The 23036-nt window shown below is 48.0% G+C and overlaps 4 protein-coding genes and 1 pseudogene across 9 annotated transcripts; 1 reads left to right on the top strand and 4 right to left on the bottom strand.

Annotated features, from left to right (window-relative positions):
- Positions 1-516: 516 nt before the first annotated feature.
- Positions 517-4232, bottom strand: LOC147190560 (major histocompatibility complex class I-related protein 1-like; annotated as a pseudogene). Its single transcript, XR_015103754.1, has 7 exons — positions 4101-4232; positions 3577-3843; positions 3116-3394; positions 2393-2701; positions 1528-1644; positions 1354-1448; positions 517-1164 (listed from the first exon to the last, which is right to left on the bottom strand). The product of XR_015103754.1 is annotated as a major histocompatibility complex class I-related protein 1-like (transcript).
- Positions 4233-5363: 1131 nt separating this feature from the next.
- On the bottom strand, positions 5364-9185 carry LOC147190559 (major histocompatibility complex class I-related protein 1-like). 2 transcript variants are annotated; one of them, XM_086136935.1, is made up of 7 exons: positions 8725-9185; positions 7938-8204; positions 7561-7839; positions 6655-6957; positions 6139-6249; positions 5845-5862; positions 5364-5735 (listed from the first exon to the last, which is right to left on the bottom strand). In XM_086136935.1, the coding sequence occupies exons 1-7, from the start codon at positions 8786-8788 to the stop codon at positions 5707-5709; spliced, it is 1071 nt and encodes a 356-aa protein (XP_085993061.1). In that variant the 5' UTR covers positions 8789-9185; the 3' UTR covers positions 5364-5706. The 2 variants fall into 2 exon arrangements, with proteins under 2 accessions (XP_085993061.1, XP_085993060.1); XM_086136934.1 differs by having other exon boundaries at positions 5364-5738; positions 8725-9183.
- Positions 9186-9891: 706 nt separating this feature from the next.
- Positions 9892-15314, top strand: slc39a7 (solute carrier family 39 member 7). 2 transcript variants are annotated; one of them, XM_086136932.1, is made up of 9 exons: positions 9892-10241; positions 11180-11906; positions 12298-12404; positions 12488-12656; positions 12995-13063; positions 13295-13417; positions 13494-13565; positions 13705-13901; positions 14101-15314. In XM_086136932.1, exons 2-9 carry the CDS (start codon positions 11189-11191, stop codon positions 14353-14355), a joined length of 1710 nt encoding a protein of 569 aa, XP_085993058.1. In that variant the 5' UTR covers positions 9892-10241; positions 11180-11188; the 3' UTR covers positions 14356-15314. The 2 variants fall into 2 exon arrangements, with proteins under 2 accessions (XP_085993058.1, XP_085993059.1); XM_086136933.1 differs by having other exon boundaries at positions 9903-10241; positions 11180-11486.
- A 715-nt stretch (positions 15315-16029) lies between these two features.
- On the bottom strand, positions 16030-17768 carry LOC147190557 (C3a anaphylatoxin chemotactic receptor-like). Its single transcript, XM_086137241.1, has 2 exons — positions 17583-17768; positions 16030-16848 (listed from the first exon to the last, which is right to left on the bottom strand). The coding sequence occupies exons 1-2, from the start codon at positions 17766-17768 to the stop codon at positions 16045-16047; spliced, it is 990 nt and encodes a 329-aa protein (XP_085993367.1). The 3' UTR covers positions 16030-16044.
- A 1666-nt stretch (positions 17769-19434) lies between these two features.
- LOC147190556 (formyl peptide receptor 2-like) lies at positions 19435-22993 on the bottom strand. Of its 3 annotated transcripts, XM_086137427.1 has the most exons (4): positions 22940-22993; positions 21759-21818; positions 20571-20758; positions 19435-20447 (listed from the first exon to the last, which is right to left on the bottom strand). In XM_086137427.1, the coding sequence occupies exons 3-4, from the start codon at positions 20748-20750 to the stop codon at positions 19626-19628; spliced, it is 1002 nt and encodes a 333-aa protein (XP_085993553.1). In that variant the 5' UTR covers positions 20751-20758; positions 21759-21818; positions 22940-22993; the 3' UTR covers positions 19435-19625. The 3 variants fall into 3 exon arrangements, with proteins under 3 accessions (XP_085993553.1, XP_085993555.1, XP_085993554.1); XM_086137429.1 differs by lacking the exon at positions 21759-21818 and having other exon boundaries at positions 22940-22983; XM_086137428.1 differs by lacking the exon at positions 22940-22993 and having other exon boundaries at positions 21759-21905.
- Between the last annotated feature and the right edge of the window lie 43 nt (positions 22994-23036).

The raw sequence follows: 23036 nt of genomic DNA, 5'->3' as shown, positions 1-23036 counted from the left end.
GACGGGACGCGAGGACGCCGCCGAGAATGTTAATGTCTCGCTCAAACCGAACCGCCACCTGTTGCGTCAAAGTATCATCGTGGTCGAGTGGAGGGGAATTCAAAGTATGGCCGACGGTCGGCACACTTGTGCAACCACCATTTTGGAATGGTTCTCTTTCGACTTCCCCTCTTGAAAATAGATCTATTTTGTCAATATTTTGAGTTGTACAGGTTATGGGTCACACTCAAGGTAGGAAAACTTTTGAGATGATTTTGTTTTTTTAAAGACCACAACAGATGACATTTGAATAGGGGTGTGTTGACTTTTTATATCCACTGTATTATGTGGATGTAACGCAAAGAAAGTGAACAAAATCATTTGGATGTTTTTCCTAATGCAACATTCTAATTTCTTGAGATGAAAAAAAATTCTGTTTTCATTAACTATGAAAAAAAGACAAGCATGGAAATTTTCACTCTGCGTCATTCAAAAATGAGTTTCACAGGCCAAACCAAACGCATGTTTTCCACCGTATTACTATTTCATATTCTGATACTTTATTGGACATGCTCCCGTCTATCATAGAAATGCATTGATGTTTATTCAACTGACATGTGGTAAATCGTTTCACTTCCTCAATGTTCACTCTCTATCATGAAACGAATATCAGACTGATTAATCGACACATATGATTTTTTTAAAAAAGGAGGGAAGTTGTCTGTGGTGTGAATGTGCGCCGACGGTGATGCAGAAAGCCCCTGTTTACCTTGAACTCCACTCATCCCGTCTCTGGGGCGGGGTCAGGTATTATCGCCGGGGGCGAGAGAGGGCGCGGGGACAGAGGGGGGGCTAACCCGCCCCCCGGGGTCGTGGGCCGCTGCCCTCGCGGGGGCCTGTAGAATGGGGGGCGCAGCGAGGTATTGGCAGATTTTTGTGGGGTGCAGATGCTGGATATGCAGATGTCTAATCGAATTGTGCGGTCATGAATTGGTTGCCCCTCTGATTTGCATGAGGACAATCCCCGGCGGCGGTTTGGGGGTCAGCGCGGACCCCCGGACCAAATGAGCAGCCGGCTGCAGACGCCCCTCCAGGACGTGTGAACTTGAAGTAGACTTTCCTCAACGACAAAGATTATTGATTGAGAGCAATGTCTGTGAGTCGGTCTGGGAGCGCGTCTGACATCTGTCCTTCCCGGGGAAGATGTTTCCCAAAGGGGGAAAAAACATTTGAGGTCAGGACAACCGGATAACAATAAAGCCGATACCGTTTAAAATATATATATAGTTGTGCCGAGTTTTGAAATAAGCAATCTGATATGAGCACAAACGTGAAACGCACAAAAACAAAAGTTAACAAAAAATATCCAATGACCTCACATCCAGTGTTATTTTTTTGCATGAATCAATGAATCAATCACTCCTGTATGTCCACAGACAAAAAGGTCTTACTGGCCACCAAGTCTAAGCCTGAAATAGAATGGAAAAGGCGCAACATGGATCAATAATCTCGTTAATATCATTTCTTCTCCTCATTTCGGGTCCTCACCTTTGTCCTCTCTTTTCCAAAACCTGCACGATGCAATGGCGCCCGCCACAACGAGCAGCAGAACCACCACAGTGCCTCCAACCACCGGAGCGAGCAGCGGCGGACCCGGTGACAAATCTGGACATGGGCAGAAAAGAATTGTGAGTTTTTGGGCAACTACTATCATCTGCAATTGTGGTTCTCGAACTTGGATACCAGGCGGGTCGCGAGTTCTAACTTGGTCATCTGTCAAGCTATTTGTGAAAAAACATTTTTAGAATGGTCTTGTTTCTTAGTTGGAATAAAGTCCCTCACCACCTAACAGAAAATGTCCCGATAAGAGCAGTCCAAAAAGTTGTTCGAGTTCGTTTTTTTTAATTGCCGGGATCCACTGTATGATATATGATACTGCCCTCTGGTGGCCACGTCCCACACACCAAAAGGAGGCCCATTGAAGAGCATGAAATCACGATTCAAAAACTGTTTCAGGCGTCACATTCTACTTATTTGTCTTAAGTACCACAGTATATGGCACTGAATTGAAAAAAAAAAGTTCATTTTTTTGGTGGTGTTTTTGGGGGGGCTCGAACAGATTCCTGACATTTCATTTTCCATCCACCACCGTTATTCTTTGGCCACGATGCCACAAGAAGGGGCCCAAGATTTCCATTCCAACTTGGTGACACCGTACCTCGAGGGACATCATGAATCTGTCCGATATGATGGTAGTTCGTAGTACCCATATTTTTTCAGTGACTAATGGAGGATAGTTTCCGAAACTAAAACCTTTCTACGGGACACCAAACCACTGGCATCCTTGCAAAAAGGGCTCCCACTGTCGGAAGCAAAAAGTTGGGAGGAAGTGTCGTCTCTCAAAGATACTCACAGTTGGTTTCGATCACAGCTTTGTCCAGGATGGCGACCATCTCATCCTGGTTACGTGCGTCGAAATCAAAGACGCACTGGTATTAGGCCCACTCGTCCTCCGGGATGGCCGAAACGTTGAGGCACACGGTCTTCTGGAAGGTTCCTTCATGGTTGGGCAGGATCTCCCCGCCGTCGCGGAGTAGCTCCTGGACCTTCTTGCCATCTCTCCGCCAGAACATCTTGGCTCCGTGGTCCGGGTAGAAGCCCGTGGCGTGGCAGCAGACTGGCGACCGGGGCGTCTTCTGGAGGAGCGCCACCTTGGGGTGCACTGCAGGAGAGGGAGACACCTCGGATGAGTTACTCGCAGTGACTCCAAAAAGTGTGGCGCTAAAGTCTTATTCCAAAATAGATGACACGGAATTTCACTTTGTCCTCATGTGCTTCAAATGTACTTTTTTACTATTTGGATCAATTTGCTCAGCCATCGAGAAAACTCACCAGCTGAGATTACAGATTAAGTATGAAGTGGAGTTCTTGTAGGCTGAAATTCCGGCAATTTCAGGGCACGGCACAACACCCCTAGCATCACGTTCAACCGACATTGATTGAAAATCCTACCAAAAAGAAGAGCGCTGTCATTTGTGCTTGCCTAAAAGTGTCCCCCATTTCAGCCTGCAAGAACTCCACTTTGAAAATGTCACCTCTGCCGGTGACCTGACGATCATGACAAGGGGCCCCCTACCTATTCTGTTCAGGAACTCCCCCCCGAAGCGCATGTAGCTTTTGATCCTGTCACGACAATCGTTCAAGTAGAAGTGCTTCATGTACTGGATGGTGGCTGTCTCAGCGTCCCATCTATGTTTGGTGAGGTGGGCCGCCTGCTGGGGTGCGATCCAGGTCTCGGCGTCCAGGTCCAGCAGGATGAAGTCTTCGCCGTTGTAGCCGTAGCGGTTGAAACCCCTCACCGCGCCCGTGTCGTTGTCGAGCTCGCAGCCGCTCACGCGCTGGAGGACGTGCGTGTCTGGAGGAAGCACAACCACGTTTAGTTTGACAGGGAAAGACGATTCTGGATACCTCAGGTCACAAGAACCGATTCGGAAAAGCCGTTAAGATGGAAATGGTCTTCGACCGTGGCCACTTGGGTCGAGCCAATCGTACCAGCCGATTTTAGTCCTCTTCAAATTAATACGGTGGTCGCCGTACCTCTCGTCTGGTTGAAATGGTTCTTGAGGTTGTAAATGTCTGCGTTGAAGTCTCTCCGGTGGTGCCGGCACTGGATGGCGTGCCAGATCAAGTGCTTGGGGTCCTTCGAGAGGTACTCTTGGACCCAGGCCTGCTTGGCATCGGCCATATCTTTGTTGCTGTCATAGTGGCCCACCACCTCGTCATTCAGCATGACCACACCCACGAACTGCGGCATATTGGGGACCCCTGAGGTGGCGGTCAGGAAGTAACTAAGGGAGAAAGTTACTGCAGGGTGAAAGAGATTGTCAAGATAATTTGCAGGAGACACAATTCAGCAATTTTCCTCAGGGGGGGGGGGGCACACAAGCATCAGGATAAAATGAAAACTCTACACATGTACGTCAAAGACGACAGTCCACTTAAAGGGCCCAAGGACGTGCTGAACTTTGCCGAAATGACAAAGCGAAACTAAAAGTCAGCAAAGTTTCACGAGTGAAACAAAGTAAGCATAGCCGAACAACAAATTATTATTTTTTCTTTACCCGAGGATGTCGCCTCGATGAGCAGCAAGACGAGAAATGTCTTGATCATTTTGATCAGTTGTATCAATGTTTGTTTTTCATTTCATACACGAACGGGTTGGCAGAAAGCTAACGGGAAAATGCACAGGAAGGACAAAGCGGAAGTAGCGTATTATTTTCAGAATAAACCGGTCAAAAGTGTAGACACTTTGTCATGCCGTTGAATGAGAAACCGCGATGAAACGTTTGACTGGTCATCGTTCTAGTGACAAAATGTATTGAAGTTGTAGTCGCTGATGGTGTAGTGGTACACCCGCCTGATTTGTGTGCGGGCAGCGTGGAATCGGTTCCCGCTCAGTGAAGGCAGGGATGTGGATGTGAATGCTTGTGTGCCCCTATTCGACGTGACCTGCGACTCAGTGGCGACCAGTTCCGGGTGTAGTCTGCCTTTTGTCTGAAGTCAGCTGCGATAGGCTCCAGCAACTCCCCGAGTCCCTGTTCAGGATAAACGGTATTGAAAATGGACGAATGGATGGACTGAAGTTTCACAATAAATGACGGCATAGAGTTGATAATTGTGCTGTGAAAAAAAAAATCGGCCCATTTCAAATTGGTTGATCAAAAAAGATTTATTAATTTTTTTTAATACTCATTTGTCTAATTAAATCATTAATTAATTGTACAAAATAAAAATATTGTGGAATAAGCAATTCAGATAATGGATTTTAATGGGCATATAATTATTATATATTATTTTTACATCTTTAACATGTGCATTCTACACTTTTATTGTTTGTTTGGCGCGTCCCTGCTGTCACTTTAAAAATGAAATCAACCGTCACTCTTGAGCAAAAAAGTTTGCTTTGATTCACATGGTCGGCATTTGCATTGATATGCGCGGTACACGTGTCTGTTTAGTCAAGTCAAGTCAACAGTATTTATAGAGCACTTTCAAACAGCCATCGCTGCATACAAAGTGCTGTACATGGAGCAATTTAACATGCACAATAAACAGTAAGACAAATCGGTAATAAAGGCGGTAGAAAGCACCAAACAGTAAAACCAAGAACAAATCTAAGTCATGCTGAGTCGAATGCCAAAGAATACAAGTGAGTTTTGAGGAGGGTTTTGAAGATGGGCAGCGAGGAGGCTTGCCGAATGTTCAGTGGGAGGTCATTCCAGAGAGAGGGACCAGCAACAGAAAAGGCTCGATCCCCTCTGAGCCTCAGTTTAGTTCTTGGTACTTCTAGTAATGTAGTCATGCAGCAAGTGACAATTAAAAGGTTCCAGTATATCTGTTTATTATTACAACCAAATACAAAAAATAAAAAGAGATTTCATGTGCATCACATTACAGGGAAGTGCAAAGGGCATTTGGAAATAAAAGCAAGAGTGCTTGAGGCTAACATCGCAGTATTGCTCTCTTTGATACTCACAGTCAATAAATGTAACAATACACAAATAATGACACAAGTCCAAAATCTAAAAAAAAAAGAAAAAAAAGTTGAAAACGTTACGTTAATGAATAAATGACGTGGCTTCGATGTCCGCTTAAGAGCCGGGGATTCTCTTGGAATAACTTCTGGTCCATGGCTCACTCCTCGCAGGCTTGACCGTCCGATTAGGGTTAGCATTGGGGGAGCGCAAGTTCCACGCCCGCTAAGGATGGAAACATAGAAGACGCAGCAGTCAACGGCCAATTTTGACCCAAGCCTTCTCTTGCGTGCGTTATCAGATCCAACTCGGTGGAAGGTCGAACACTTACTGTTAACAGCTTGGAATTCTGCAAAATAAAAACACAAAAGGAGATGTCGCAATGTCATGCTGAGAGTCAATGATGAGACAAGAGATAAGCGGCTCTGAGGAGACTTTGGCCTTTTTTGTTCTGTCTATCATGTGAGCGCCCTCAGAGGACACACCACGAAATAGGAGAGCTCCACACAGAAGTGCTGAACTTCATTTGGATTCAAATAGAGAATGTCTCCAACAACCCAAAAAGAGTTCATTTGCCTCCATTCAACCTTAGGTGGCCAGTTCTAAAGTTATGCATTGTTCTCACCACCATTTCTTCGGCGGGTGTAACATCCCGCGGCGACGGCTGCCACAAGGACCAGCAGCACCCCTACGGCGCCTCCGATGACGGCGCCAGCTGGAAAATTTGAGGGAGGAACTGAAAACGAAACACAACGTTGAGCTCGTTAGGACGGCGCGCAAGCCCGTTGTTGCGTTCTGACACTCTTCATGCACACGAGCCTTGTTTCTACCAGTAGCGGAGTCACTGCCACTCTTTGGCAAGCTTCGGTTGGCTACAAAGTGCAGCGCTGAGGTGCCTTCAGGGAATTAACTCCTGGCCAGAGCTAGACAGCGTACACGCTGGCAGCTGTTGCAGTGTCCCGCACATCCCGCCCCCCCCCCCCCAAAAAAAAAAATACAAGCCATAGCACCCATTGGCATTCTTCTTTCGGGTACCATGCATATTGTTCAGATACCTGAAGCGAGCGGGGCTCAGAGTCTCAGCGACAAAAGGAACTCTCGCTTTCACATCCAACAGTCAATTGCATCCACACTGACTTACTCCAGTTGGTTTGGATGGCGTCTTTGTCCAGTTTGATGACCAGCTGCTCCTTGACGCCGCTAAGCTGAAACACGCACTCGTACTCGGCCCACTGAGCGAGCGGCGACGCAGACACGTTCAGGGTCACGCTCATCTGGAAGGTTCCGTCGTGGTTGGGCAGGATTTCTCCATGCTCCACGTGTTCGTAGAGCTCCTGGCCACCCCTCCTCCAGAACAGCATGGCTATCTTGGGGTAGAAGCCCGTGGCCTGGCAGTATACCAGCGACGTGGGTGTCTTCTGGAGGAGAGCCATCGAGGGAAGCTCTGCAGGGGACGAACAGAGTGAGAAATAAGTCCCGTCGGCACAAGTTAGAAGTGTTCAAGTTTCGAGCGAGTCCCAAGTCGATGCGGCTAGATCAGAGGTGGGCAAACTACGGCCCGCGGGCCGAATCCGGCCCGCCGAAGGTTGGTCCACAATTAAGGTTCGATGTGAATGATTGCATTCATTTCAATTGGACTTGTATTGACAGGCATTTCACCGCCAGGTGGCGCATTGATTTGAAGTTGCAGAACACGGGGGGGGATCTTTTCGACCACCTAGGACCTCTGTATCGCTCTACTTCTACTGGTCTGATCACAACCCATCTGCAGCAATGCACAGGCTAAAAGAGGGCATCAACAACACTGTTGTCATTTAAAAAAGTATATTAATACAGTACTTTCATGCTTTTGTTCTGTTGATGTTTGATATGGACTGTCAACAAATGCATTTTTTTTTTTAATGTACCATAGCTCGTGCTGACCTTCTGTCAAATTTTAAAAGTCAATGCGGCCCCCGACCCAAAAAGTTTGCCCACCCCTGGGCTAGATAAACTCCTGCAGGTAGGTCAATTTGGGTCTCGCGGAAACCAACGCCGACGGCCTCACCTTTTCTCTGCAGGACGCTCCTCCCGTAGTTCACGTACATCTTCAGCCACTCCGGGCACTTCTTGATGTAGTAGCGCTTGTTGTATTGCAGCCTGTCTATGTCGTTGTCCCAAATAAGTTTGGTGGTGAAGGCCTGCGAGGAGGGCGCCGTCCACATCAGCGTCTGCAGGTTCAACGTGATGAAGTCCTCGCCATCATATCCGTACTGGTTGTAGCCCACGACCTCGCCGCTCTCCTCATCGAGATCGCAGCCGTTCATCCGCTGTAAAATGTGGCTGCCTGGTGGGGAAGTCGGAGTGCATGAGAAGGCACGGATAGCGGGCACACTTTTGTAACCGCATCCATTCTATTGGTGGCTAAGAGAGAACGTGCCACACCTCCGGACTGGTTCAACCGTTGACTCAAAGCCTCGAGGTGTTTCCTGAAGACCAGCTGGTTGCCAGAGCATTTGCGCTTGTACCAGTCCAGTTGGTCAGGTATATCCCGAACCAGCTGCCTCATCCATTCCTGTTTGGGCTCCGGCGACTGGATGTCGCTGTCCCAGTAGCCCACTCGGACGCCGTCCACCTCAGCAGCACCCACAAACTCAGGGAAGTTTTTCACCCCAGATGTTGCGGTGATGAAGTATTTCAGGGAATGTCTTGCTGCATTTTTCAGAAATAAATATCCACGAGTGAATCACGTGTGACAAGTGTATCGTGACACAGTTGCGTTTTCAGGACCAGCTTGTTTAGATTTCTAAAAGAAGAGATGGCATACCATCATTTATGCCCACTCCTTTCCAAACGAATGTTCCAAACAAACTTTCAAACGTTAACTCGCATTTCGCCGCCTCAGTCTGATGGTTTTGTAAATTGAGGTGTTCTCGTTCATCCGTTCGGAGGTGTAGACGTTTTTTTTCTTTTCTTTCTCCTTATAAACGGCATTTATTTACCGAGTGGATTTCTCAAATAAAGCTTTCACCATACCTACTTTTTGGGGGTAAAAAAAATGCGTCTTCAACTTTGGTGTTGTTTTCACGAGGCACGGAAAATACAGTTAATTTGATCATGCATGGTGAAAATGAAACCGAAAGCGAGTAGCCAAGGTCTTATTGCGCGCTGGGAGATAAAGAGAACATATGTGTAATCGGGGCAAAATTAGAACAAGTGAAGGCGAGCTGACCTGCAAATGTGTCCTGCAAAATCCACAATTCCAAGGTGAGCAGCAAAGTCCAAATCTTGTTCATGGCGTTCTTCTTCTTGATTCTTTGCACGTGACGTTGTTTGAAGGCTACTGCGAGCTGAAGGAGGGGTTGCGAGGGTTTACCCCAGCCCACTGATAAGTCACAAGGAAGTATTTTTATAACACAATGAGCGTCACAGTGTCCGTCACGTGTTGAAACCAGAACACAACATTAAATAGCACATTTTTCATATTCTATGTCACCTTTGGGGCTCCGTACAATGGTGCTTTTGAAACCTAGAAAAAAATAAAAAGGGTTTCTTCTCGAACAGCTGGAAGCCTGCAGTTCTATAATAAATGAACATCAGTGAATGCCAAATTAATTGTGAAATTTTAAATAATCTTTAAAATAGAGTATATTTAAAACAGAGTGGAAACAATTAATGAGTAGATAAGTAACAACATATATAGGAACAGCCTCCGTTATATAACGACCATATTCTATTTTTTCTTTATTTCAAAAATTATATTAAATCTAATTCGGTACTCTCTTTTGTTGATGTTTTTGTCCTGTTTTTTAAAATTATTTAAAAAACGTGATGTGCATTTTTTGTCAGTGACAAATTCATTGCTATACAGTACCTCGAACACATGATCATAATTTGAGATATTAAATATGTTAACTAAATAAATAAGATAAGATAAGATAAGATATCCTTTATTAGTCCCACACTGGGGAAATTTACAAATAACATGAGAAGATTTACCAACTACCTGATTTAAATTATCCAAATATGTTATATTCTTAATATATATTCTCTTATTATATTTAACTTTTTTATATTTAATACAATGAAAAATAACAGCTTCATATGTAGGCACGTTTGAATAAATAAATAAATACACGTTAGGGGGTTGACCAACTACCGGTACAAAAGCATCTACATTGTTCATACTGTATACAGATTCTATATATATATATATATATATTATATATATCTACAGTATAATGTATATTCATTTGTTTGGCAGTTGGTTTGCGTTTACACTGTGACGTCACGAGCTCCAACAGGATGTGCGGCCAAATAATCCACAAGGTAGAGTCTCGCGAGACTTTCACCGCACTTTCCCCGTTTCCCTCCACTCTCTCCCCTATGGAACCCGAGACAGTGAGAAAGAGGCACTTGCGCTATATAATAGGCGGCTTGTGTCGAGATCGTGGTAAAATACATCATGCAATTCTTAAAGATTCCAAAGATCGCACATAAGTCCTGTGTCGTATAACAGTAATAAGTAGTGACGACTTGCGGCAAGGTAACGAGCAAAAGGGATGCGCGCTTGGAATCGGGATTTCTTCCCGCGAGATTTGGAGACTTGCGCGAATGCCACGTCTCGGCGAGCAGCTAGCATAGCCATAGGTAGGAAACGAACCTCCGAGGTGACGCTGCGTCGAGTTTTTCCGACGCGGAAAAGACAAACAAACTCACAGGCAACCCGTGGAACATTGGCCCCCTCCGGTAGGCATCCTCAACCACGTTTGTTTGTGTGTTAATTTGGCCCGTGGTACTTCTGTTGTTAGCATTGGCTAGCCGCTTAGCCGCCAACTAATGCTCCGTTCGTTCTCGCGTTCTTTTTGTTGATTTGTTTTTCGGCTTAACGTGGTGGTAAAGTCAAGAAATAAAGCTGCTTAATCGGTCACGGCCGAGGCGTCGAGCGAGAAAGTGAACTCCCAATGCAAACTTGAAAACTGACTCTTGAAAGTTGAGGTGCAAAGTTTTTAGCGCTGCAGACCCTTGCCTGCAGTTTCCTCTAGAAAAAAAATAAAAGCAATACAAACAGAATGATGCAATGCAATCCTCTCAATAGTCTCGAATCTTTTCATCCGATTTTTGTACGCAGAGAGAGTCACCTGTGGTTGTTTTGAAAATCGGAATTGCCTTTATTGGCTAAGGAATTTGTCTCTGGAGTTGCAGATACCGTACCAAAATACCGTATTATAGGACACGGCTATCAAACTCGGCTTCATTTTTGAACATATCTATTTAGTGTTTCTTCTTAAATGGATTTATTATTTTTATTCATGCAGAAAATCAGTCCTAAAATAACTCTTTACATCGCATGCACATGTGCACATATTGTACATGAGTGTGGGGGGGACCAAAAAGTGTATATGCAGTTTATGTTCCTTCTGCCATCTAGTGGAAGACTGTTTGATAGTTGTCTGTTGTGACGTGACATTATTAGTTGAAATAAATAAAACGTTGACTGATTTACGACGGCACGCCTTTCATAGGACACCCATTTGCCACGACACACTAGTTGGCAATCACTATTTTCTTCAGGTCCTCAGAGGACTGCAGTTACCAGAAAGTTGAAGGTCTTGACGGTCGATGTTTTGGAATGTGAGAAACAGTGCATCTTTCCTAGAATTGTTTTTATTCATGTCCTTTTCCAGGTAAACACAATGGGCCACTTACATCTGCTGGCGGTGACGCTGGCCACATCTGCTCTCGTGCTGTTGTTTGCCTCGCATCTGAGCGATGCTCACGGCCACTCGCATGACCACCATCATGGGCACGCCCACGGTGATGAGCACCACCACCACAGTCACTCGCACGGCCCGGAGGCGAAGATGTTCCACGGCGCCAGCAAGTGGAGCGCCGAGGCCAACCTGCCGCCAGAGGAGGAGGAAGTGGGGGAACGCCATTGGCACGGTCATGACGATGACCACGCACATGAGCATGTGCAAAACGATGACCACGGTAATGAAAATGACCAAGTGCAAAACGATAACGACCGGCATACGGATGACTTGCAAAACGATGACCACGTGCAAAACATTGATCAGGGTCACGCCGATGACCACGAGTATCTCAGTGACCCCGAGCAGGTTGATGACTACGATTACACCAATGAGCAAGAGCAGCCTGATGACCACACGCATGCCGATGACCTCGAGTATGTCAGTGACCAAGACCGTGTTGACGACCAGAGTCGCCACGATAACCTTGGCCATACCGATGACCACGCCCACACGGATGACCGACAGCAGGTTGATGACCACGGTCACGCCGATGACGGTGTGCATGCCGATGACCACGGTCATGCCGATGACTACGAGTATGCCAATGACCAAGAGGTTGATGTCCACGGTCACGCCGATGACGACGACCGTGCACACGGTGATGACCACGTGCATGCCGATCACCAAGCGAATGCCGATGACGGTGCCCGTGACGCTGATGACCTCGGGCATTCGCCGTGGGCGCAGGCATGCGGATGACCTCGCTAGGATTGTCACCGTAGCGTATTTTCCGAATCGATTATTCCATCCATTAATGGAATAATTGGATCAAAGATTTTTTTTTTTTTTTTTGTGAGTACCGTTGTTTCTTTGGTCATGTTCGATGCTCAAAAAACAGTTAAGGGATATGGCGCGAGATGAAGACACATAGTCGCCAACCTCTTTGAAAGTGAGAGCTACTTCTTGGCTACTGTTGAATGCAAAGGGTTATTTGGTGACTTGAGAAGCGATTATCTGTGAATGAAATGAGTCATTGTTGTACCCTTCAGACCATGCGCACGCCGATGCCCGCGGGCACGACCACGGTCGGTCACGCAGCCACGATGACGACCACGCGCCCGAAGCGAAGCGGGACGTGCTGGAGCTGTGGATGCAGGTTAGACCCCAAAACCATCCTCCGCCTCCCCGCGATGACGTGGAAAACAATCCCTCATCCCGACCTTCCCTTCCTGCTCTCAGGCCATCGGCGCCACGCTGCTCATCAGCGCCGCGCCGTTCCTCATCCTCTTCCTCATCCCGGTTCAGTCCAACAGCGGCCAGCACCAGAGCTTGCTCAAGGTGCTGCTGAGCTTTGCGTCGGGAGGCCTGCTGGGCGACGCCTTCCTTCACCTCATACCGCACGCTCTGGGTATGTCATGCGGCTTCGCGTCTGAAGGCTAAATGCAGGCTGACTCGCATTTTTCTGCAATAGGCTCACACCGAGAAAAACTAAAAGAACCAAATTCGCACTTGGTCCCTGCAGTACAAAACCAGCTTACAGGTCAAATTTGTGGCATCCATTGACAGCTGTAAAAAAAAAAAAAATCCTCGCAACTGGCAGTTGGGCCGTCTTCATCTTCTTTGAATTCGTTTTACGCACTAGCCTGGAAGTCAAACTTCCCGTCGCATGCTTAGCAGTAATTCCGCAACGACAGGACGTCGAGAAAAAGATTCAAGCTGACCTTCTGCTTTCTGCCGACGCCGCAGAGCCGCACTCTCACCACGGCGACGCCACGCACGCCGCCGAGGAGTCGCACGGCCACGGCCATTTGCACGGTAAGTGACCCTCAAACCGTCCGGAGTCACGTCGCCACTTTTATGACTTGGGACTTGCTTGTCTAAGACTCAGCGGAGACGCGATTTAATTTGGGATTGAGATTGTAAGGCGTGTGACCTGCTTATCCCAAAGAATGATTTGACAAGACTTGATTGAACCACGAAGGTTGTCATTTGTGACTGCCCTCTGACTTGCCCATACGCGACTTAGTCCCAGTTGTGCTTCCACAGGCGCCGGCCATGATCACATGATGTCAGTGGGCCTGTGGGTGCTGGGTGGCATCGTCGCCTTTTTGATTGTGGAGAAGTTTGTGCGCTTTCTGAAGGGAGGCCACTCCCATGGGCACTCGCACAGTAAGAGCAACGCCGAGAACTCCTCCGAGCCCACCCAGCTCACTTATCGCCTTTGATTTAAACTTTTTTTTTTAAGCTGTCAAGGAGAAGGACAGCGATGGTGAAGACAAGAAGGCACCAAAAAAGAAGAAGGTGGAGAAGAGTGCTGGTGAGTATAGCGCTGGGCAAGTCGTTGATTTCATTTCGGTCTGAACAATTAATCGGATTCAAACCGATTATCTCGCATTGTCGTGGAACACAGTCGTGCGTTTACCTTTTTATGTCTTTTTTTTTTTTTTTTGCTGCAGACATCAAGGTGTCTGGCTACCTGAACTTGGCGGCCGACTTCACTCACAACTTCACGGACGGCCTGGCCATCGGCGCGTCTTTCCTGGTGGGCCCGGCGGTGGGCACCATCACCACCTTGACCATCCTGCTGCACGAGGTGCCGCACGAGATCGGAGACTTTGCCATCCTGGTCCAATCCGGCTGCACCAAGAGGAAGGTGAGCCACGGCAGTTGAAGTTTTGACCCCCACTGCCCTTCCGTTTGACTTCTTAGTGTTAAAACCTCTGTCCGTTCTCAGTCGTCCCGGTCATGATAATCCACAAAAGTGAAATGGAAGCAACCAACCAACCAAGAAGCCTTCTGCCTCCTTTCAACCTCTGTGCATTGCTTGTTGTTACCTTCCCGTTTCCCATCAGGCCATGTCTCTGCAACTGGTCACCGCCGTGGGAGCGCTGGCCGGCACCGCCTGCTCGCTGCTGGCCGAAGGCGCGGGCGCGGCGGCCACCACGTGGATCCTGCCCTTCACGGCGGGCGGCTTCATTTACATCGCCACGGTGACGGTCCTCCCGGAGCTTCTGGCCGGCCGCTCCACTTTCGGCCAGTCACTGATGGAGATTCTGGCCCTGCTATTCGGCGTCGGCATGATGGTTCTGATCGCAGAGTACGAGTGAAAAAAAAAAGAAGAGCGCTTGAAATGACATCGTTGATGTTTGGTTTTTGTTGGGGGCTTTTTTTTTCCCCCACCCTCAAGACGGGAACGTATAGGAAATGAAATGGACACATCTGGAGAGGACTTCCACTTTCTCACACACGCACACATTTTTTTTGTTCAAAGTAGCTGCTTGGTTTAAAGCACATGTGCACAAAATGTTCGCATACCTGAAGAGGTCGAACCTCAGACATGACATTGGATTTTTAGTTTTTAGTTTTTTAAGTTGTGGCCACAGTATGGATATAACATGCACGAAATGTTAATTCCAGGCCACAAAATACTAAATTGTGGCCAAGAGCTAGGTGCACACAAAGTACTGATTTGTGGATAAGGGTCATGTACACAAATTTGTGGCCATGAATTAGGGGCAAAATGCGTCCAAAATACTTTGGTTTGAAGCGCATGTGGACATGATAGTCATGTAAGAAGTCAGAAGTACACAGCCCCAGTTATGACATGGAACAATTATTTGAAAATTGTGGTCAGAGTTCGGTGCCACTATAATATGCTCACGAAATACCAAATTGTGGCCCTCAAATAGGTCCAAGTACAAAATACAAGTTGTCGCCGACAAATTAGATCAAATCTGCACACATAAAATAAGGCGTTTGTGGCTTGACAAATATTCCACTGAACACCTTGGACATTTGGAGAGCATCAAGGACCATTTGCTTCTTTGTCCACAAATTATATTTGTATTTTGAATGCGCACTCCACTTGATTGGTGACCACAAATGAGCATTTTTGTGCAATTACTTTATTTTTAACCTCTTGTGTCATTGTTCGGGGGCTCCATACAAAAACGATCAAGTGCGAGTGAGCGCAGAGGACCAGGCTGTTAGTGAGCGACTGTGAAATCAGCACACCACCCCCATTGTATGTAAACGGTGACCAACAATAAAGGCTGATGGCGTTCCAGATTTCGGCCGTGATTGCAAACGCCACAACACAACCGGTCGTAAGTAGGAAAACATTTCCCCTAAACGGAGCACTTTGTCGGGAGAAACCACAAGGTATGCTCGACCGCTGGTCAGGGTGGGTGCAGGGGGCAGAGCCAATGAGGGATTGACCCCAGTCATCCATCTGAGGGGCGGTGGGGGCATCCACGGCACGGCACGGCACCCCTTGGCTTTGGATAGGGGTGTCCAAACTTTTTACTTTGGGGGCCATATACCGAGAAATGCAAGGATGAACGGGCCCTCCCTAATGCCCATCTTCCCCTTTTTTAACTATCCTTGTGGTCATGTCAAGTGTCTTTTTTTTTGTGGGGGGGTCATGTCGCCCACCGCTGAAAAATGGATGGTGGGTCCCAAATGCTGCCATGGGGTGTCGTTTGGACACCCCTCGGCTTAGGGTTTCAAATCCATTTTAAACTAGTGTTTGGGTTTTAAAATTGGGTCAGCGTTTCCAATCAGGGTTTCAAACCAGCGTTACCGTTTTAAATGAAGGTTTCAAACTCGGAGTGCTCTGGTTTTTGAAGTAGGCTTGAATGTAAATGTCGGATTCTTTGACGAGTGGAACGGCAGCCGACGCCCACCTTGCTAACTGCTATTTTACCTTGAGGCTAACGGTGGGCAAAGTCAGTACTGTTTTCGCTGAAGTCAGCCAAACGGTCTTGTTCTCTTTCCGCTTTTATTTCTTCCGCTCATCACACCTCCGACTTGCTCAACCCCAAGCCATTGTCGTTGGACTGTCCTGTCTGTCTGTCAGGTTTGTCGGCGAGAGCGCTCCTGTACAGGCCCTCCACAGACTTCTTGGCCGGGGTCCTCATCCGCACCCCCACAAAGAAGTAGAGAAGCGGGTTGATGCCGCTTTTGATGAAAGCCACGCCTCTAGCGAGGGGCATCCATGTCTTGAGCAGTGCGCAGTTCCTATCCACCATCTTGAGGATGAGCAGGCCGTGGTACGGAGCCCAGCACAGGAAGAAGGTGGCCACCAGCATGACCAGTACCCCCAGGACGCGCCACTTGCCCGACAAGCGGGTGCGGTGGATGCCCACCCCGGCCAGGATGTAGCAGGCCAGGATGACCAGGAAGGGCAACAGGAAGCCGAACAGGAAGCGCACAATGTAGAGCCCGTTCATGTTATTCAATTGGCACTTGGATATGTCCTGGTTGCACATGAGGCTGTGTTTGGAGAAGAAGGGCCAGCTGAAGGCCAAGACCACCACCCACACGCACGTGGCCACCACTCGGGCGGCGCACACCGTGCGGTGGCGCCGGGTGAACACCGGGAGCCGGACACAGAGGGCCCGGTCCACGCTGATGACGGCCAGCATGAAGACGGAGCCAAACATGTTGGCTTGCTTGCAGAATCCGTTAAACTTGCAGATGAACAAGCCAAAGGGCCAGTGGCCCAGGAACAGCTTCTTGACCAAGGAGAAGATTCGGGTGATGCAGAAGATGAGGTCCGCCATCGCCAGGTTGACCAGCCACACGTTGAGGACGTTTGCCTGGGGAGCCAGCATGCAGGACAACACACAAGCAAAGATAAGAGAACAATCCGTTACTGTGTAAAGCACTCGAGTCAGCTTTCCTGTCAAATACGCTCTATGTCAGGGGTGTCCAAAGTCGGTCCTCAAGGGCCTCTGTCCTGCCTGTTTTCCAGCTCTCCCAGGAGCAACACACCTGATTCAAATCATCAGGATCGTTCTAATGCTGCTTCAGAGCTGGCTGATGAGCTGATCATCTGAATCGGGTGTGTTGCAGCAACACACCTGATTCAAATCATTAAGTGCAGTAAGCGGATGTCGGATGCTGAGGGGGAGGGTCACAGTCTGGCGGGATGTAGGGGCAGAATCTGGAGGGAGTCGAGTCTCCTGACCGCCGCTGCTGGAATGAACCGTTCTTGAGCCTGCTGCTCCGAGCACAGAGACTCCACAGTCTCCTCCCGGACGACACCAGGTCAAAGAGACTGTGAGATAGGTGGGTGGGGTCACCTGCGATTTGGATGGTTTTGCGGCTCCAATATATATTCGCGTGTAGATATGACATCTCAACGCACTCCAGGTCAAATCCAAGTTTTGGTGACGGGAAAAAAAAAAGATGCAACCGAGATATATCACTTCAAAACGGTTTCCTCCATTAACATGATCTATAACCTGTCAAACTGAACTGAAAAAAAAAGAAAAATTGTAGTGTAGGAGAAAAGCAGACTTGGGGAAAGAAACAAAAAAAGATACTCAACCGACTTAGGCTTGCATCCCACGACCCAGATCACAAGAGAGTTGCCCGGAATGCCGAGCACGACGGTGAGCGTGTTGAGGACCACGGCGACCACGTCGATGTGGTTTTCGTCACTCGTCTTGGCCGCCGAGACGCTGACAGAGTCGTTGAGGAAGAGAGAAGGCGCTGTTTCCCTACGATGCATCATGAGACCTGAAGAGGAGGCAAAGATGCGAGCACTGCAGCCACCTGACTTGTCTCCAGTCAGACTGAAGTCGCCACTTTTAGCTGAAAGACCCGACGGAACTGGTCTTCCACGTAAACACGACCTGGCAATTCTTAGCCGTTTATATTCGAAAATCTGCTTTTTCAAGGTAGTGTTTTGTTTTCGAAAGAAACGTTTTTTCCCCCCGTGCGTTTCGTTGCCCGCAAACTTTGCAGTATGCAGTTGCCACCCTAAGTCTCCTTGACCCTATTACATTTGGATTCAAGGACGATGCTTTTGATCAAATCGGGAACGAGACGGCCTGCGAGCTTAGCAACTCATCGATACGAGGCACAACAATTACATCTTACTTTATTCGTCATTGAAAACCAACAAAGACGAGAAACTATGTTCGCTTCCTTTTTAGCTCGGTGGCCCCTCACCTTTTGTCGTTCAATGGACTAGCTTACACGATGTGTTTAATGTTTATAATATTTATGTTTTTCGAGACCATGTATAACATTCAGCATTCTATCGTGTTTCACGTCTTGTCCTCGTTGTTTTCATTCCTAAGATGTTTTTGAAACCACGAACGCTGAGAAAGCAGCTGCTAGCCGTTTGAAAATAGCATTCTCTTTCATTTAATGTGACTCCGGACACAAATTTAAGCCCGTCAAAGGCTTCGAGTGATTTTTACAGCCGCCGAAGAATGGACGATAAACGATCGTATCCTCAGCATACAAATTGAACATTTCATCAGGCTCACAAGGCTTTTTCGGATAAATTGTGAAAACATCCACCACTCACCATTCCGTTGAAGAACTTGTCACGTACGTGACTTTGATATGTGGCTTTAAAATCGTGGGCCTTGCACGTGTGTGTCAAAATGATTTTTTTTTCCAACGGGCTAAATGAATGAGAGATTGTGGATCTGATTGGACCCACCCCTGATGATCGATGTGACACCTCAGCAAGTGTAGTCGAAATTAATCTGTAGCATTAAAAAAAATTTTTTAAATAGCAACACCTATTGACTGCCAAGTCCCTCCCGAGACAGTAGTTGGCGCTACGAATAGCAGAGGACCCAAGGTGAGTCTTTGGGCCTCCTCGAACAGTTGAATCTCCTCACCTTGATGACAGTTTGAAGTTTTAATAACATCGTTCTCCGACAAGTGGCGGGCAACGCCTCGCTCTTCCGCCTGTTCGTCTCCATGATCGAAGACAAATGGCCCTGATCGCTTTTCTGGCATTGTGGTCGCTCAGGTTAAAGATGGAGGGATTTTTCCTGTTTTCATGTTAACGGCGTGCAACTTGAATTTAGTGAAGACTCGCGTTCAACAAATTGCAGGTGACAAACATGAACCCGTGAACCGTTCTATCTTTGTCGTCGTAGATGGACTGCCCCATCCCTTCGTCAAGGTCGTCGGCCAAGAGCGCTCTTATACAGGCCCGCCAGAGTCTTCTTGGAGCGGCCCTTCAGCTCCAGGCCCACAAAGAAGTCAAGCAGCCGGTTGACGCAGCTGTTGAAGTAGGCCACACCACTACTTAAAAAAAAAAAAGAAAACTTTCTACTCAACTCCATTTATTGAAAAGACTACTCCTAAAATGAATGCAAACTAAGCATTTTCCCAACCCCCCCCCCCCCCCCCCCCAACAAAAAAAACTCCCCTCACTGTACAGGACTAGTGAGCAAATCCGGTGAAACTAGTTATGCAGTCCGTAATGGGCACAGTATACCGTATGAGAAGAAACCTTTCCTTTTTCTTTACATTTGAAGCTACAATGGGTGCTACACATGATCATTATTAGTCTTCTTATTGTATAGTATTTAGCAGTTATTTTAGCCCTCACCCGCCGCCCTCACACCCGAGACCGGCTCTCCACGGAGTCTTCGTTGGTCTGCCCCGACTGTCCGTCAACCTCGTCGGCCAGAGCTCTCTTGTAGAGGCCCGTCAGAGACTTCTTGAACCGGCCCTTCATCTTGAGGCCCACAAAGAAGTAAAGAAGCGGGTTGACGCAGCTGTTGAAGTAGGCCACGCCCTTGGCGACGGGCAGCCACGTCTTGACGGCCGAGCTTTTCCTGTCCACCAACCTGAGCATCAGCAGCCCGTGGTACGGACCCCAGCACAGGAAGAAAGCGGCCACCAGCAGGGCCAGCACCCGCAGGGGGCGGGACTTCCCCGACAAGCGGATGCGGCGGATGCCCACCCCGGCCACGATGTAGCAGCCCAGGATGACCAGGAAGGGCAACGCGAAGCCGCACAGGAAGCGGATGAAGTAGAGCGCCGTCCTGGCGTCTGTGTCCTTGACTTCCTCTACCGTGCACTTGCTCAGGTTCTTGGCACTCAGGAAGACTTGCCGGTAGAAGAAGTAAGGCGTGCTGAAGACCACGGCCGCCGCCCAAACGCACACCGCCACCACTCGGGCGTGACACACGGTGCGGTGGCGCCGAGTGAACAGCGGGAACCAGATGCAGACGGCCCGGTCCACACTGATGACGGCCAGCATGAAGACGGAGCAAAACATGTTGGCGTACTTGAAGAAGCCGTTGAATTTGCAGATGAACAAGCCGAAGGGCCAGTGGTCCAGGAACAGCTTCTTGACCAAGGAGAAGATTCGGGTGAAGCAGAAGACGACGTCGGCCACGGCCAGGTTGACCAGCCACACGTTGAGGACGTTTGCCTGGAGAGGGGGAGAGAGGGGAACCGGCAAGGCTCAAATGACACAGATGAATGGGGGGGGGGGGGGATGCATCCAGTGACAAGATTAACAGCACAACAGACAAAAAAAAAGCTATCCGTCCACCTTGAGCTTGACTCCCGCCACCCAGATCACAAAAGAGTTGCCCGGAATGCCCAGCAGGATCGTGAGCGTGTTGAGGACGACGGCAAGCGTGTCCATGTTGCCTCCTTTACTCGCCTTGGCCGCCGGGACGCTCAGGGAGGTGTTGAGGAGGAGAAACGACGCTGGCTCACCGGAAAGCATCTTGGGACCTCAGGAAGACACAAGATGTGTGTGTGGTGGTGGTGTGTGGGGGGGGGGGGGGGGGCAGTGTTACTTGACAACTCGTTTCTACTCCTCGAACTTGTCCCAACACACAAGGGCGCTTGGGATTTTGAGTGATGTCACTGTTTTGTACACTCATGCCAAATGTTGGAGCAGCGCGTCCCGTAACTCATCAAAGTCATGTTGAGTCACGGCCTCGATGATCTGCCTCCCCCCCCCCGCGATGCCGTGGCAGTGTTTGAGAAAAACAAAACAGGGGTCAGCATTTTGGGTGCATTAGTGGTTGCCGGTCAGTCACGGCGCACTTACACCCAAACAATGGACTGGTCGCTAGTCACTGTCGGTGACGCATATACAGCAGACCAACACGCAATGAACGCTCGCTTTCGCACCGACGACCAATTTCGACATGGGGTGGCCGCAGCCGAGATTCAATCACCGAACCTCAAAACGATGAGTCAGATGTGCGAACCACCAGGTCACCTCGCTGTCCGCACCCCCACAAATAAACAGCTGTTGCCAGAAAATTTCAAAGATGTTACGGAGAAAAAGGGGAGGCAACAATGTAGCGTGCCACCAGTATCAAGCGATCCAAGACTACTGCACGCGTATGAAAATGGCAGCAAATTTCCCCCGAAATTTGAGGTGGCCAGAGCGTGTGAACTGGTCGCCCCGCAGTCTTGCCCTCTGCTTCTTAGCAAAAAAAGACACCCCCTTCCCTCTCGTTTCATCATGGCATTGCGTTCACTTCCTCATTCGGTGAAAAGTGAAGGCTGGCCGCCCCCTCGCAGTCCTTCAGAACAACAGAAGAGCGGTCTTGAGAAATAATCCTCCCCCTCTTCACTTGGGTCACACACATGAAAAAATCCAATTCAAAATTGGAGATTTACAACGCAAGTTGGTCAGAGCAAAAACCGATCGCTATCAAGCGCGCCGCACTCACTGGCCACTTAATTAGGGACTCAATCGAACAGTATTCGTTCATACCTTTGGACAATTTGGATCGAATGAAGCTGCAGAAGTTCCCAGGAACAAGTCTGCGTGTGTCTTCATGTGTTGTAGGAAAAATGATGAAGCACAAATAGACCAGAATCAGCTATTAGTAGTCCTGCAATGGGGAAATTACATACTACGACATACTTAGATCAGCCGCACTTGGCAATTCTACATCAATCTGAAATTTTTTCTTTTTTCTTATCTTTATTTTTTTTTTACAATGATTACAGATACAATACAATGCCGTATTGAAGGAAACCAAAGATGAAACTTTTTTTTTCTAGAAAATAACCAAAATATAAACATTCTCTTACAAACAACTGATGTTTTTTTTTTTTTAAAATACTGCACGGAACGTTTCGTCGACATTGTGTGTTTTGTCATGGAGAAAATTGCTGTACAGCGATGAGGCGGGGGCAATGTTGACATTCGTCTAGCCCCGGGGCGCTTGTGTTTTTTTGCGCCTGTAATGGGCAGCATTTTTCACAGCCCCGTTTTGTTCAGTGGAGATGTCGGCGCTGTTGGACAGTCAGCGTTGGTGCGGATGGATGGCTGCTGAAGTTGAGGATGAGGAGAGAGGAGCGTATTTGGAACTGAGAGTCACAGCTTGGAATTGAAATGGATTTCCACGAGACGGGAGCAGTGAACCAATCTCTTTTTTTCATCAATGGATGCTCCAGCTTCTTGTTGACTTTGAAATTTAGCTTGGAGCCAACGTGTGCACATTTTGAGCGTGACATCTCTGATCCGCTGGTTAAACGACACTTTCGTTCTCTCGTCTTTCATCTCAAACTGCTTTAAACAACAAAGCGTGTGAGGGAAAAGTGGTCGTGGGGGGGGCTTGAAGGTCATTATATTTCTCTTATGTTGTAATGTGTTCATGTTATAGATGCTGGGGTGAATGTGAACCATGTTGTTACGATACTAGATGGATCGCTAAATAGCCCGAAGCGGTCGCCTTCCAAGCATGCGGCATTTGAATCATGTCGGCGCAAAACTCGACTGTACTCTGCCTACTATATGTGCATGTGTGAATATTTGCAGCCAGAATAGTCAGCGGGGTTGTCTGTGACTACTATACTTGCGTGATAATATTGAAAAGAGGAAGGATCCGTAGCACAAGCCTTGGAAAATATTTGAATGAGAATAACAATTGACAGATTCTCACTTACTTGTTGAACGGCAGGAATCAGGTCAGCCGTCCACTCGATGGTGCGAAGACTGAGTGAAGACACGCACACATGCATTTTGATACTTCCCCTTTTGTGT

The sequence above is a fragment of the Hippocampus guttulatus genome, chromosome 18, assembly GCF_054856545.1.
Source record: "Hippocampus guttulatus isolate MCC_2025c chromosome 18, RoL_Hgut_1.0, whole genome shotgun sequence".
Classification (NCBI taxonomy): Eukaryota; Metazoa; Chordata; class Actinopteri; order Syngnathiformes; family Syngnathidae; genus Hippocampus; species Hippocampus guttulatus.
Note: the sequence above shows the minus strand (reverse complement) of the source record. Positions and strands in the feature narration are given on the sequence as shown.